This window comes from Mus caroli, unplaced genomic scaffold, assembly GCF_978045245.1.
Source record: "Mus caroli unplaced genomic scaffold, Mus_caroli_1 scaffold_12, whole genome shotgun sequence".
Lineage (NCBI taxonomy): Eukaryota > Metazoa > Chordata > Mammalia > Rodentia > Muridae > Mus > Mus caroli.
Genome location: NW_028227267.1, coordinates 7,294,345 through 7,311,288, shown reverse-complemented (window position 1 = coordinate 7,311,288; position 16,944 = coordinate 7,294,345). Strand labels below are relative to the sequence as shown.

Here is a 16,944-nt window from a genome sequence, read left to right as displayed (position 1 = left end):
CCCCAAGTCCTGCCATAGCCTCTTTCTTAGATATCTAGCATGACTGATCTTCATTGCCTTTTAAGAACTAGAGCCCAAGACATAAAATTTGTGCTTCCAGTTTTCAAGGCACACAGAAAAAGTCTGTGTGTGCCGGGTCTTCAAGGTTCCCAGTCTGGACATCTGTGTTCTGTGCTGACTGGGGACTTGTAGGGGGATCTAGGATCAAACTGAGGGTAAAGCAAATAAAACTTGGCTTGGTCGCATTTTAATGGGATGATTGTTTTAAAAAAGCAAAGTCAGCCTAAAGATTTCATAAATGAAATATTGGAATTTTATTTATTACCTTATTTTATGGGTATGAGTATTGTAGCTTCCTATGTGTGCATGTACCACATACATGCGTTACCCATGGAGGCCAGAGGAGGGCGGAAGTTACCCTCTAACTACAATTACAGACAGGTTATAAGCTGCCAAATAGGAAACAAAGCCAGCTTGTCTGCAAGAGCAGCGAGTGCTTCTGACAGCTGAGCCATCTCTGGCTCCAGAAACACCAGAACTTTAGTCACATTGGAGACCAGCATGTGCTTAGCATATACAAGGCGTGAGTTTACTCTCTATCGAAGAAATGATAAGATGTAGTCTCTTACATAGCACAACCTAATCCTGGTTCTAGTATTATTTACAGAAATCAGCAGTCAACTGTGGGCCAGTTTCATAACAGACACCAAATCCACCGTGAAACTAAAGGCCAGGGCCTTGGGCTCCACACCGAGATGCTGGCTACTCAAACTGCTTGCTTCTTCAAGGGTCTCCACTTTACTGTCTATAAAGCCTGTTCACCAGTCCACTGTTAACCCTGTTTTTGTTTCCTATGTCTTTTTGTAACAGAGCTTCACTGGGTTTATTTGATGGCACTCAACTGATTCTTAACTTTTGAGTTGTGGATCTAATTAAACATGAGCTTTTTCCTGGAAGCTGCCAGGGGTGTGGACAGGTTGAAGCAGCAGCCTCTGGAAGCCTGAGAGCTCTGCGCACTCATACGGCCCTCTCAAACCAACTGCCTCCAAATCTTGGCAGTGCAGCCTAGGAATGTGAGCCCTAGCAAGATGGCCCTGGTGACTGGCAAGCCCACTCAGTGCTGAAGAACGCCAGGTTGGAGCTGGTCTCTGCCGAACGGTGCTGGGTACGAATACTGGCTGTTAATCATCAGCTGTGCTGTGCTGAGAAAATACGTTATCTATCTTCCCAAAGCTGCTATTCGCCACTCCAAAAACTGGTAGCATTTACAGGTCCATCCACGGGGGCCATTGTACAGTAACACCAGATGACATCCATTAAATAATTAGAGTAAGCAAAAATCACAGGGCTGTGAACCAGCAACACCTTCTATGTTGCTGTGAAGTATTTGCCTAGACTCTACCAGTTGAACCTTTGCGATCCAGGAATTGTGACATCCAGATGCCCCAGCTTTAGGGTTGCATTACATTATAAACCTTTCATTTCTCAGTGGTCATAAAGTTTCAGCCTTTGTGAGGTTTGCTTGGAATGTAGTAAATGGTGAATCCAGAGAGGAAGTTCTCCAGCAGAGATTTCTTCCGAGGAACTAGAATTTACATGTGGCATTTAAAAATGCTTTGCTAATGATTTCATCCATCCTTTTAAAATTAACTGAAATTTACCACAGTTGCATCATCTCGTAAATAAATCTGTGTCCACATGTAGCTAGAATGTATTATTTCATGTGTTGAGCAAGAACCTGGAGCCCCGGCAGGTCTGTGTGGCAAAGGGAATGAGGAGGTAGATCAGTCAGGGAACCTGCGGCCAGACCTGGGAACTTCAGACCCATAAATCATGATTAGGCCTCCCCGCCTGGCCTAGGAGCCTGAGAGTTGCAGAACTGCCTCCATTGATTAATGGCCCTGGATGGCCTGGCTTCTGCATAGACTCTGAAAAATTAAAGGTTTATAGTATAATGCAATTCTAAAAAGGCCCCATCAGCTAGAAATTCAAACCAGGGAGCATTTTAAATGTCTGGTCACAGTGGCTTGTTGAAAATGGCTGGTGTCTTCAGGTGTTCTCTCCTGTTTCTGCTCAGACGGGCAGGAGGTGGCTCCTTGTATGGATAAAGAGGATCTGGCCACACCTCCCCACACAGGCAAAGTGGTTTTCCTGCAACACCCATGCTATCCCCATGCCTACCTGGACCTTCAGCAATGTCCGCCCTTTCCTATCCAGCTGTCTCTTACTACTTAGGAACTAGAGAGAGCAAGGTCCAAAACTCACTCCTATCCAGACTCAGGTTTTCATAAAGAAAACAAGATCTTCAAGAATTCCAGAGAAGCTTTCCTTATAGTAACTGTTTTTCGAGATAAATGTGCGTCAGATCTGGGAGCCTGGGAGCCCACATGGAGGACTACATAGAGTGACTGTAAGGATATTTCTGATCTATATAATAGACCAAATCATCAGACTGGTGAGGCAGCTCTGCAGGTAAACACCTGCTCATCGTGCCCGAGTTCAATCCTCAGGATCCACATGGGGAAGGAGAAAACTGACTCCACAGGGTTGACCTCTGACCTCCAAGGGCAGGTCCACCGCATGTACATGCTGTGATAGGTATACACAGGCGCACGCAATGAGCGAGTAAGTTAATACAATGGAGTCAAGACAAAGATACCAATAAATATACTTAGCTGCCACAACACACAACAGCAAGAGACACTTAGATTGTGGCTCCCATTACATCGCAGTGTAATGGGAGTGCATCGCAGAGCTGATCACTCTATGTAGGGTCTTCTTTGGGGTTTTGTTTGTGTATTTGTTTTGTTGTTGGGGACGGGTTGTTTGATTTGGTTTGGTTTGGTTTGGTTTTACAAATGGGCAAATTATGCTCAGAGTGCAAGGAACTTGAGGTAAATCTCTTAGCTATTGAACAGAGTTTGTGTTCTTATTCTAAGGCTACATGGCCCATAGACAGCAGTGGACACTGTAGAATACACGTCACTCACTGCACCAGGTCTTCAACCTTGAGAAGAGGCCTGACGGGCGTGCAGCGTTCTGGACGTGAGACAAGGCTTCTGGGGCCTTCTCTCTGAACGGAAACTCATCAGGCAGATCCTTCCCGAGGAACTAAAAGACATCACAGGGAATCCGTTGTTGCACGCAGCTTAAGCAAATCGGAGCCGCAGTGTTTGCTTTATGAAAGCCCCAAGTGACAGGTCCTGGAGCTGCTGTGATTCCTGAGAGTGATCATCATCAGCACTTCCTGAAGTCACTAAGACCTAAGACAGTCTGACAGGAGAAAGGAATCAGATCTCAAAGCCACACGGCCAGAGAATGCAGCCATGACTGCCCCTTACACTCCCTGGAAGGAAACGGGCGATAGCAGCATTTGCTTGGGTCCCTTGATCCTAAGGAAAGGGCTCATAGTCTGAAAGGTCCATGTAATCTTGTCAGTAGCACTATGACTACCTAGGCAGGAACTGTTCAAGACTAATAAAAAGCCAGCAGACTCGAAATGGCTACTGAGTCTATCGGCCTTCTTCAAATCCCTTTAAAGAACATAGAAGGCAGAGCTCCTGGGAGCCGTTTGTCTTTTATTAAGGAGACAAGATGTGAACATCTGTGCGAATAGCTCAGTGATCATGGAGGCTGTATGTTGTCTCAGGTTAGATTCACTTTCTTAGCTGCCTTGTTTGACCCATGTCTTAGTTGGGGTTTTACGGCTGTGAACAGACTCCATGACCAAGGCAAGTTTATAAAAAACATTTAACTGGGGCTGGCTTATAGGTTCAGAGGTTCAGTCCATTATCATCAAGGTGGGAGCATGGCAGTATCCAGGCAGGCATGACACAGGCAGAGCTGAGAGTTCTACATCTTCATCCCAAGGCTGCTAGTGGAAGACTGATTTCTCAGGCAACTGGAGTGAGAGTCTTAAGCCCACACCCACAGTGACACACCTACTCCAACCAGCTCACACCTATTCCAACAAGGCCACACCTCCAAATGGTGTCACACCCTGGTCCAAGAATATACAACCCATGACAACCCATAATCTAACAGTTGTATTGACTCATAGATCCGTCTCCACATTTCTGTCTGTGCACATTGTACTTAAACAAAATGAGTACACCATTAGGCAGGAGATTGTGAACTCAGGTGTCCATGGCACCAGTCGAGGACATGTGTGATAAAACAGACACCATGTGTCCAAGAAGAGGAGCAGTTGACTCTCTGAAGTTAATAACACAGACAGGTGGTTTGGGGTTTGGGAGTTGTTGTTTTGTTTTGTTTTAATTTTGTAGGGCAAACAGAAATGTGTGTAGGTTCCTTGCCATTTCTAGATTAGGAGAAAAGCATAGCAAATGTTAACTGGCATTTTTTTCAGGGTTTTGATGCTGTGTGTATATGAGGCAGATCCTTCGTTTTTAAAATGCCCCTATTAGCCACAAAAAAAGGATTGTTGTTCCTTTTATAAGTTATGATGTTTAGCATTATTCAGGAGCCAAATGTCCCTCAACAGATGGATATCTAAACAGGTGTGATAGAGACAATTATTGAGCATTTAAAAATTTTTTTAAAAAAGTCTGGTCTATGCCTTCATTACAGTGGTGACTTTAAGGACATTATGCCAAGTGAAATACATCAGTCACAAAATACAGATATGCACGATCACATTTATATGCAGTTCTAGAGTAGTTACACAAACAAAAATAGAAAACACCACTACATGGTGGTCCCCAGGGATCATGTAAAAGGAAATGAGTTGGTGAGTTTGTACCTGGAGTTTATTTTACAAGATAAGGATGTTCTGGAGATAGATGGTGGAGAGGTCAGTTGCACAGTCAAGCAAATACACAGAACATTACTGGTGCAGACACTAAAAATGACGAATATGATAAACTTCATATTCTTTGCCTCTTCATACAACTTGATAGACACCAACGTGGCATTGCTTAAGAACACCCACATAGGAAAGCAGAGCTGTAAGAAGCATGAACACCAGATAGGGCGGCAAGCATTGAAGATAAACTCATGTGACTATGTAAAACATAGGTAGAGACTATCAGAAACAAGCAGGAAGAGAGTACACAGCAGTACACAATGAGAGGAGCAATAGAGGAAAGTAAAAGGATTAATTCAAGATCAACTATAGGGCTGACAAAATGGCCCCATTTGTGAAGGCACTTATAACCAGATCTGATGAGCTGAGCCCAGTTCTCAGGACCCACATGATTTACTGAGAGAACCAACTTCGACAAATTGTGCTCTGGTCTCCACCGTGTGCACCCCCCTCTCCCACGTACATCCCATTCCCAGCCTTCTAATAAATATATACATAAATGTAATACAGATTTAGAAAACAGTAAAATGCCGAGCAGTGGTGGCGCACGCCTTTAATCCCAACACTTGGGAGGCAGAGGCAGGTGAATTTCTAAGTTTGAGGCCAGCCTGGTCTACAGAGTGAGTTCCAGGACAGCCAGGACTACACAGAGAAACCCTGTATTGAAAAACCAAAAGAAAGAAAGAAAGAAAGAAAGAAAGAAAGAAAGAAAGAAGGAAGGAAGGAAGGAAGGAAGGAAGGAAGGAAGGAAGGAAGGAAGAAAGAAAGAAAGAAAGAAAGAAAGAAAGAAAGAAAGAAAGAAAGAAAGAAAGAAAGAGAAAAAGAAGGGAGGGAGGGAGGGGTGAGAGAGAGAGAGAGAGAGAGAGAGAGAGAGAGAGAGAGAGAGAGAGAGAGAGAGAGAGAAAGAAAACAGTAAACTGTTGTAAGTTAAAGATGCATGTTAGAGTCATTGAAAGGATGAGAAATAGTGAACAAAGGGGCAATAGAGAAAAAACACTGGAGTGATATAATCCCATTTAAATAAAAAATATATGAAACCCAGAAACCCAACAGTACCTGAAAATGCTTCCTGGGCTGGAGAGATGGCTCAGAGGTTTAAGAGCACTGTTGCTCTTCCAGAGGTCCTGAGTTCAATTCCCAGCAACCACATGGTGGCTCACAACCATCTGTAATAAGATCTGGTGCCCTCTTGTACCCTACAGGCATACCTGCAGGCAAAATTATATATACATAATAAATAAATCATTTTTAAAAAGAAAGAAGATGCACCTTAATGTAGTTGCTCAGGTGTTAGATGTAATCGGATCCTGGGCATCTTACTGTTGTTGAAGTTCTATCTCAATGAAACAAAACCTTAATAATTACAGTTTAGATGAATTGCTTGGCAGAAACAGTTGGCTAGATCCCAGTCATCTGAATATGTCTGTATGACTTGGAGGGGGAATGGTTGGAAAGAGTACAAAGAAATAATATTTGTAACATGAAAATTATGTGTAGTTTAGATTTGTGTGTCCATTGGAAGGTTTTATTGGGAGCACATCTGAGCAGTGTGTGTTGTTTACATCATAACTTCTTTGTTTCTCAGCTAACACTACCCGGATCTTCCAAGGGACCAGGATTGTGAAAACAGGAGTGGTAAGTGGAGAACGCTGGCTGCTCTGTTGCAAGTGGTAATTTGGATGCAGTCAAAGCTGTGACCACAAGGTGTCAGCATAATGTTGTTGAACTGCACACATACAGCCCTTCAGAGATAAGCATGCATTTTGCTGTATAATTTACTGTGTCATGCAGGAATATTGGTGGCTTCTGATGTATAATTTTGTCAAAATAAAAATATGTCAGACATGTAATTATGAATGACCCCTGGAATCAAGTGACACAGGAGTTAATCCATTCAGAGCCCTCCACTCACCTTATGGTGCAATGAAGAGGTTGTCGCCCACTGCTACTCATAAGAAATGTCCAGTGCTGGGATAATCGTAACCTGAAACTCACTAAGTACATCCCAGTTTTCAGACACAAGTTATTCCGTTTGCATCTTCAAAGACCTTAGGGTGAAGGTGAAGAAACTGAGTTAAACAGATGGGCCCATCATCACACAGTGAGGCAAGGAGTGGACTCAACATTCAGTTGAAGGGCTTTTCTGTGTTTGGCTCTTAGTCTTATGTGAGAGTTGATTTTTGGTACTCATGGCTATCCTTAAACTGTAAGGTTTCCATGTGAAATTGAATGAAGTTCCAAAATGTGTCTTGTTCTGATTAATTGTTTTGTACTAGTATAACTAGTGAGGTATAGTGTAAGGGCTGAGCTTATGCTATTATCCCAGAACACATCCTGGTTTGGGTAGAAGATGCCGTATATGAATATGCCCTTGTTCAGCATAAGGAAAGGATGAGCTGAGGTTTGTCCACATGCAGCCCTGCCACCGAGGCTTCACAGTCATGCACTTTGAATAAGCTCCCTATCCCCTACATACCTCAGTTTCCCTACCCAGAGAATGGGTAGCATGGTGAGCCCCAGCACAGAGGTGGCACATCCTATGTGGATCGCCTGTTGTCACCCTGAGTGTTGCAGGCTGCAGAGGCAGAGACTGTACTGTGGAGAAATGCAGACACTCCAAAGGCTCTGTAGCTGGGCTGCATGCAACCAGAAGCTGCAGAGACAGGAACTACGTCTTAAATCCCATGTCCAGAGTATGCCTGCCGCTTCTGCCACTGCCATTGCTGACCTGGGCTGGTTACCCTCCCTCTGGCTTTGTTGACTTTCTTGCTGTATGACAGTGGCCTTGACTCTGTCTGCTGGTTTTCCATATCTCAGAGCTAGGCAGTCACCAGCAAAACAGCACACATTGACTCCTGCCTCTCACCACCCCCTCCCCATGATGGGTTGACTTGGACATTTTATGACTTACTCATAATGCTTCTGTTTCCCCATCTAGGCCAGCCTTGAGCCACATCAGAGAACACCTGAGTTTGATACACTAGTTAAGGTTTCAATTCAAAGTAATTTTAAAACCACTGAAGTAAGACTTGGTCACCCTGGGCCAGCACTGGTCAGCTTTCACACTGTAGCTTATGAAAACCCATAATAGAGGAGACTACAATCTGGGTTTTTGCAGAACAGGGCCTCGACTTGATTCTTGGTTACTGATACACTCTACATTTTTTTCTTCATCTCCTTTTCTCCACACCCTGGGTGGCCCTTTCAGCCGACAGCCTCTCCTGCCTCTTCAGCAGACATGGCCCCCATCAGCTCTGGCTCTTCCACTTGGACATCCTCCGGCATCCCCTTCTCCTTTGTTTCCATGGCAACTGGGATGGGTCCTTCCTCCAGTGGCAGCCAAGCTACAGTGGCCTCTGTGGTCACCAGCACACTGTTGGCAGGCCTGGGCTTCGGTGGTGGTGGCATCTCCTCCTTCCCCAGTACCGTGTGGCCCACACGCCTTCCCACCGCATCTGCAGCCAGCAAGCAGGCAGGAAGGCCAGTTCTTGCCACCACCGAGGCCTTAGCTTCCCCTGGGCCGGATGGCGACTCGGCACCGACGAAGGACAGCGAGGGTACAGAGGAGGGAGAGAAGGAGGAGAAAAGCGAGAGCGAGGATGGTGAGCGAGAGCATGAGGAGGAGGAGAAGGACTCTGAGAAGAAGGAGAAGAGTGAGGCTACTCACACAGCCGCAGAGAGTGACCGGACTGCACCTGCCCCCACCCCCTCTTCCCCTCATAGGACTGCAGAGGAGGGAGGACATCAGACTATACCTGGGCGCAGGCAGGACCACTCTGCCCCTGCCACAGACCAGCCGGGCCATGTTGCCCAAGACTTGGATCCCCTTGTGGACACAGCCACCCAAGTGCCCCCAACAGCCACAGAGGAACATTATTCAGGGAGTGATCCCAGGAGGCCCGAAATGCCATCTAAAAAGCCTATGTCCCGAGGGGACCGATTTTCTGAGGATAGCAAATTCATCACTGTTAACCCAGGTAAGTGGGGTTGGTCCACATGTGAGGTTTGGGGCTGCTGTGAACAGGCTGGACCTATTTCTAAACGTTGGGGACCTGGAGAATGAGGACTGGGGAAGTAGTTAGCTCCTTGGCGTTATCCGTGTCCCTTGTGTTCTATGCATGAAACCACCGCTTTTTGTGTCATCCTAATAAGATGCATTCTCTCACTGGAACAAGTCTTTCTTGATCTTTCTGTCTACTTCAGAAGAAGCCAAGGCCTCAGAGAGATCTAAATGAAGAAAGTGGGCACTGGATCTAAGTTTACCCACTCTGACTTCATTCCTGGGGGTGGGGAGGGCAATAGCCAAAGGAAACTCCTGGGGTCCTCAGGTGGTTGACACCACTGTGGATCGCTTGCCTCAAAAGCATGAAGTTTGAGCCCCAATCCTATGTATTTTTTTTTAAAGCAAAGCATAGTTACATGCACTTGTAAGTTCTGCAGTTGGTGGACAGAGTCAAGCAGATTCCTGGGACTCAGTGGCCAGATAGCCAGCTTTGTGAGATTTATGTTAGCGAAAGAACCCATCTCAAAAGCCAAGATGGGTGGCTCTTGAGGGACAGCATCCAAAGTTGTTCTCCAGTTTTCACATGCATGTATACATGATACACAAACTTGAGTGCACACACACATATGCACTCACACACATACATGCACACATAAACACCCCCCCACACCCACCCAAACGTACACTCACACCCACATATGCACATGCACACAAATACACACACACTCACACATGCACACATACAGTCACATACACACACACACATGTACACACACATGCACACATACAATCACACACACGCTTCTATTCCTTAATCATTTATTAAATACAAACAATTTATTTCCTGGTAGCTATTGTTGTACCGGGCACTAGGCTGGATAATCTGCCAGGGCAACTCCTTACCTGCATCCTGGCAGAGCTGGATGACAGAAAGATGACTGATGGCAGCTGGCTAGAGTACATCCCAAGGAGTTAGGCAGCAGGGATGTTGGAGAACAAGCTGCCGACATGTGTAGTTTTGGCAAGACAGGAAACTACCCAAATTGGATGTTTGCTTATGGAAGAGTGATACAAGATATAGTTAAGATGTTGTGACTGACAGTTATGAGGAGGATGGAGACCCACCCTAAATGAGAAAAGGTGACATGTCCAATCTGGAGCCCTCTGGCTTTAGTAGTCCATGATCGTACCCCATCAGTAAGGGTAGCTGTGACAAGTCACGGGTAGCCTCACGAATGACCCCATCTGTAGCAAGGGAAGCAGACATGGCTGGAAAGCTGGCTGTCCTTAAGCCCTGGGTGGCTACATGCAATTCCCCATTTCCAGCTGGGGAAGCAGACGTGGCCGGCTTGGCCCCCACTCCCTGGGATCCTCAGGTAGTTGACACCACTGTGGATGTCACATGCTCAGATCTTAATGAGCCATCCTGACGCTTGTGCTGTGGCATGAGGGGCTGTGACTGTTGTGAGGGCTTTTCTTAATAAGAAACCCTTCGTGTTGCCAGACTGCAAGACATTTAGCAACAATGTTTTTTTCATTTAAGCTGTTGTGGAATTATGAGTGCAAAAAAAAAGGCAACTGGTAAATATTTATTTGCTTTTGCACTTGTAAACATTAAAATTCATCTAAAGCTGAGATCTCGTATGTTAACATACAACTTAGAATACATTTTCATGTGTTGAATTACTTTCCCTCAGAGCTGCTATGAACTAATTTTTTTTCCTAAGAAGGGGTCTCCCATGGGTGTTGTTAAGTGTGGGGCAGTTTGATGGAAAGGCACAGGAGCCTTGTATGGATGAAGGAAATGTGGAGCCATGGATGGTGCTATTGTGTGAACTAGACATTCCCCTGAGAAACTGCTGGGTAACAGTTGAATTTCTTGCAGTTAAATATAATAAAGAAATAAGGAGTTCCTTCTTACTGGATGCCAGGCTCTAGACAAGGCAGTAGAAGAGACCATTGATGGAGACCTCTGTTCTCTTGGGGGTACATGTTCATGGGAAAGGTTTAGGATCCCACAGCGAAAACTGAGTGACCTTAAATAGCATTTGCAGTGGGACCAGTGTAGGTAGTTAGCCACTCACAGACCCATGGAAGAACATTCTAGGCTGCTGGAATGGCAGGAGGAGAGACCCTAAACCAGGAGTGAGTTTGGATGGCTTTAGAAGCCCTCTGTGGAAGTGGACCACAGAGAGGAAGAAGCAGTAATAAGGATGGAGTTCGCACACTGAGAAAGCCAAGATAGTGAAGGGAGTATTAGCTAGGCTGAGGGTTAGATTTTAATTGAAATGGCAAACCCAGGGATAAATACCAGCAAGAGAAGTGACTTGTGCCGTGAACTTTTCCTGTGTGTAGAGATGGGCATAGCGGTGTGGCTTGAGCCAGTGTGTTTCCTCTTTTAAGAGAAGGGGTGGAGTTGGACTGCATACAGCCAGCTTCTGAGAAACATTTCTTTTACCAAGTGTGAGAGAACAGTGTCTGTTATGTGCTTGAACTGGGGAGCTGGAAGGTGGGGCTCCAAGACTGATTCTTGTAAGAGGAAGCAGGAGGTGGACCCAGACTCCAGGAAAAGGGAGAAGAGAGTAGAGCTTTGCCAGTCCAGCTTCCATCCCTCTGGTCAGAATACATTTAAAGTTTGTAGGAGTAGCTACTCAACTCAGTAGCTCCCTCCCTGCCCCATTCACTAGATCTTCAAGCAAGTTTCTGCTTATCTGCAGAATAAAGTTGATAAGTGCCTCTCAGTCAGCAGAAGGCCATGCTGATAAAGCTCTGGTCTTAGTAGTGCTGAGAAGAAGGGAGTGCCTGCAGCCAAAGTAACAACGGGAGCTTTGAGATGGCACCAGGAGGTCTATTTGTAGTCTGGATGAACATTAAGGAGCAGCTCCAAGTACCTGGAGTTAAAATGACCTACAGGGGTTTGATAATGTAGCTAAATTGACAGAGTACTTCTTTTTGTGCCAAAAGTCCTTTCAAGTCTTAGCACCACACATACCATACAGGTATGGTGGCACAGACCAGTAACCCAGCACTCAGAGGGTGAGAGGAGAAGATCAGCAGTTCAAGGCCAGCCTGGGATACCTGAGCCCTACCCCCTCCCCCACTCTGGAGCACTCCTCTGCCTGGTGATCTCTGTAGTCTGAGCAGAAAGGAGCACTTCTCCCTAAAATCGCAGAGATAGTTCTGAATTTTGGCGATTTAAATTCAAAAGTGGCTCTGTGTTATAATTGTGAGTCACAAACCTTTGGAAGAGAGTGATCGGTAACAGATTTCACAGGCCATGATTCTCAGCCTTATAGCACCAAGCAGCCACAGACAGAAAGTCAGTTGTGCGGTTGTGGCTGTGCATTAAGCAGTTCTGTTTATAAGACAGGCAGTTGCCTGATTTGGTCCACGATATCTCATTTTCCAGCCTCTGGTATAAAATGCAAACATTGTATATGCCTGCTGTTTAATAAAGGATTCGAGTAACTCCAGGTGGGGAGACCAGCAAAGCCTCATTGGTGTGTAGTTCCAGGATCTCATTCTTTCCCATCCATCCCACCATGTCGTCCTTCTGGGTCTTGCAGCTTGTGTTTTGTTTTGTGTCAACTGAAACAATTATCATTGTCAATGTTAGTGATGATGATTGGGCTTAGAGACTTTGAGTATACGTTGTTTATTCCACAGTTATATTTTCTTCCCATGAAGTAAAAAAAGCAGTCACTGAGTCGACCTTCAGTGTCCTTGAAGAATCAGCAATGCCTAAAATGAGGAAAGTGTGTTACATTTCAGCCAGTATCCCCAAGGCTTGCTTAGAGTCCTTCCATGATGGTGACCTCACTGTACTTCCTTTGAGGAAACCTTTAGTGCTGTCTCCTAGGGAGTGGGAAAGAAATCCTTCTGTGGAAGTAGTGGTAAACTCAAACAGGCAAAAATCAAATGAGGCATTAAAGTGAGAGGGCGGGACCAGGCCATCAGGGAGAGTAGAGGACCACAGAGAACTCTAGACAACCTCTCTTTTCTCATTATTGGCCATCTCCTCTCTGACCATTGCCACTGGAAACTCCTTGTGGGTCAGAAATACTAGTTTTTATGCAGAGTACCCCAGATTTTAAATCTTAAAAAGCAAATTGCTTTGGCCTAAGCCAAATGTGTTCCTAGGCCGGGGGCGGTGCAGGGAGAGGAGGGCGGGCACTTAGCATTTATCCACCACCTGAGTGACCATTGCCTTCACAGGTCACTGTACTAACCCAGATTTGGGGGCTGTTGTAGAGATGTTTGTGTGTGTCTGTGTGTCTGTGTGTCTCTCTGTGTGTTCTTTATCAAACCTTTTTCTACCACCCTTTAGTGCCCAGGTCTCCTCTGGTTAAGTGCTGATGGAAATGGCCCATCATTAGGAGCCACAGCTTGCAGTGTAGAGGCAGATTTGAAGCCAGCTGAGGAATTTCTGGAGTAGTGTGTGGGAACAGCATGCATGGGCAGAAATGTTTCAGGGTCTATGTCAGCTACAAGCTCATGATTTAGGGCAAGGCTACTATGACCCTTAGGTGAGAGAATGTTTTCATGTTTGCCTTAGGTGTGAGATGTTTTCAAATCACAGCTTGCTTAGAACAGCTTACTGTCTCTCCAGGCCTGTCCTGAGCTGGGTGCTGAAGGTGATGGTCTAGGTCAGGGTGCCAGATGACACCTATCACCTGTAGCCTGGGGTTATATGGCCCATGAGCTTCCAGTGCAAGAAGCGACATGGGCAGTTCCTGAATTTCTGCTCTGCTGTAAGCTGAGTCAGAATGGGGGGTGCTGAGATCTAGACACACCACTCCTTTGAAGACGTGTTGAGAACCTCAAGCTCTCAGGCACCCAACTTTAACAAGTTACCTTTTGAAATAAAAACATCCAGGATTCCCATTTGTACCTTGAGAGCTCTCCTTGTGCTATGGCCACTTTCTTATGTCACTCACTCTAAGGCTCCCTTGAGAGCTTTGCTGCCACAGTTAAGCATCAAGCTCTGAGGAAATGGTTTAGGAGGGTAAGCAGCAGGTCACAGCATGTGGTGGGACCAGGCCCAAGACAGGCTTTGTTAGTCTGAGGTGTCCCTGGTCCTCTTTGTGTGTTCTGGTACTAGTTCCCAGAGTTAGCAGCGTGAGGCGTTCGGAGATGACATAGGTCAATAACCTTGTCACATGCATTCTTCCAAAGTTGACACTTTTCCATTTAGAGCAGAGGTTCTCCATCAGGTGTTCAGTTCCTCCGTGGAGGGCCATGGAGCGGGTACTCCTGGTATCTATTGGGAAAAGGCCAGGGATGCTGCCTGGGAACAGCACACACAGAGCTCCACGGTGAGAAGATAACTGGCCCTAAGAATCTACCGTGCCAAAGCTGATAGGCTCTGCCTCATTTCCTTTGAAGGAGGGTTCCTTGGGGACAGGAGAGTAGTCGTTAATTTAAAGGCCAAAGCCAGAAAAACGGCTCAGCTACTAACGGTACCCGCCATGAAGACTGACAACTTAAGTTCCATCTCCAGGATACATGATGGAAGGAGAAAACCAACTCTTACAAGTTGTCCTCTGGCTTTCACACTTACAGATACAGTACACACACACACACACACACACACACACACACACAATACAATACTTAAAAAAAAAATAGTATCAGAGTCAGTTCGCCAGGATAAAGAAGAAGACAGGAATACAGTACAGAGCTCGCCATAGGTTAGGACCAATATTATGTATTTCACTTAAAATACATGGCATGATACTTGTAGATGTACCACAAGTAATTTTCAGCCAGGGCTGATTACATGGCCTGCATCCTTTTGTGAGCTACATCCTGTGCGCTTGTTTGCTGTTGTCCTGAGTGTCATGGTAAATACTAGCTCTGGGTAGCTGAAGCAGTGTTCTGACTGCCGAACATGGTTTAGTTGCCTTTCAAAAAGGATTTGGCTCCTCAAAACTTTCTCCTCCCATACTACATGTAATCTTTGAACTAGGAGACTGTGTAACTCTTAGTGTGAAAAGCGAACCCTAGAACGGAGGATGAAATGGCGGGGGTGGGGCGGGGGTGGGGCGGAGTAGTTGATGTAAGGTTGTGGGTGGCTTTTGTGTCTAACTAATTTCAGTACCACGTGGTAGGTCTGCTGTCCTTCCTGCAGCCATTGGTAGCCATGCCCGTTGCTTCCCCATCTTGGCTGTGGTGTACACACTGTGAGTGGCAGGTTAGGGGCAGCTCTCTTGCGAGACTGGATTATGTTGGGAATGACTCCACACCCTCAGCCTTCCAAGCTCTACCAGAGGTAGATCATCTTTTGTCAAAATCTCGAAAAACAGGCATTTTGGGAGTGGGGAATTTTACTAATGAGAACTTTGGGCATGGGTACAACTGGAGACAAATGGTACTCTAGTGTGGTTCACACATGTCAATTAGACTGTGTGTGTGTGTGTGTGTGTGTGTGTGTGTGTGTGTGTGTGTAACTAATCAGCAACTCCTAGTGTGAAAAACTAAACCCTAAAAGGAGGCTAGAACCAGGGTGAGGTGGGGGTGGCTGTTTAAAAACATTGGAAATAGAATGAACATAAGGACTCAGTGATCCCACATCTGGGTGTGCGTTCTGAAGAGTTCCCAGCAGCAGCTGGAGGGGGCATCTGCATATGCTCCTAGCCCCATTGTGCACAGAGTAGCCAAGACATGGAACAACTGGAATGCCCATCAGTGAATGAAAGAACAAAATGCCGCATTACTAAGGAATTACTGAGAATTGAGAAGGACCCCTTTAGGTGGTCAGGGAGTAGGAGGGGCAAACAAACAGAAACCCTGCCCCACACCCCCATGCATGAACGCACACACACACACCCTGGATCAGCCTTCAACGACATTATGCTAAGTGAAATAAGCCAATCACTAATACAAATCCAGTGTGGTTCCCCTGAAAGACATTAGACCTGACAGCTCCTGTGTGGAACAGAGTCTGGGAGAGCGAATGGTAGAGTGACTTAGTAAGTGCAGTTCTCATCTTTGTAAGATGAGAATGTCGGGAAGATGAGCTTACCAACAGGCTTAGCACCAAACCCTACTTATATACTTACTATATACTTAGAAATGCTTAAAGTGGCTTATACATACACAAGTGTGCGTGCCCGTGTGCGTACGTGCACGCACGCGCGCACGCGTACACACACACACACACACACACACACACACACACACACACACACGCATGCACGCCTGGGGGAGGGAGACGGAGGGGGAAGAGCAGTCTCCTTTATTCACAGTGGGTGGATTTTAATGAGGCATCACTCAGGACGTTAGTGAGGTCACCCTTGATGAGAACAGGCTGTATATTGGTGAGTGTGCAAACCCCCCTTCCATGGCTCTCTTTTCTCTGTCCTGGGCTCTCACAGGCAATCTGGTCTCAGTCATTCCTGACCTATGGCTGAATCCGAGTCCTTCCATGAGGCAGGAAGCACTTCAGCTGGGTCCATCTGATGTCTCTCTGCCTGTAGCATTTATAGTACATTGTACTCGTTTTTATTTGCTTCTACTGGGATGAGAGCCAAGCCAGTAAAAGGCAAACAGCATTAATTCAGTGATGACATATGCCACTGAAAACTGTTTTTCTTTTCTTTTTTTGAATTTTTTTTAAGCAGAATGAAGGCACTGTACTCAGTTGCTGCTGGATGGGAAAATGAATACTGAGAGGAAGGGAGGTGGCTGTGCTTTCCCTACCTCCTTTCTTCATAGCCCAGAGCGGGCTGGCCAGAGCTCAGTTCCAATTGTCAGGAGCTTCTGAAGCGAGTACGTCCTGAGAGCCCAAGACCTTCCTCTGTATGAGGTGGGATTGGTGGCATAGCCACTGGTGCCCTTGGTTAGAAGCAGCAGCTTTGTGAGCACCCAAGGTGGACGGACACTCACAGGACCTGTGCTCAGAACAGCACGTGCCTGCAGTCACATTGCTGGGCTCCCTCTGGAAACTCCTCTGTGAACTTTGAACAAGGGGCCTTATAGTTTCCTTTGCATTTGACTGGTGAATTATACAGGCATGTTAGCATCAGCTTACATGGTGCCTTACAGGCCAGGCTGGTGGCAGTTAGGTAGGCAGAACCCTGTGCTCAGGCCATGTCTGTCTGAAGTACTATGTGAC

The 16,944-nt window shown here is 46.0% G+C and overlaps 1 protein-coding gene across 4 annotated transcripts in view; it reads left to right on the top strand.

The window, feature by feature from the left end:
- Nucleotides 1-16,944, top strand: part of Ptprg (protein tyrosine phosphatase receptor type G) — a 682,360-nt gene that overhangs the window by 585,903 nt on the left and 79,513 nt on the right. For all 4 annotated transcript variants that reach the window (XM_021181278.3, XM_021181279.3, XM_029468957.2 and 1 more), the window contains 2 exons: nt 6,411-6,460; nt 8,034-8,802. In XM_021181278.3, coding sequence (XP_021036937.1) covers nt 6,411-6,460; nt 8,034-8,802 — 819 coding nt within the window. The remainder of the gene's footprint in view (nt 1-6,410; nt 6,461-8,033; nt 8,803-16,944) is intronic.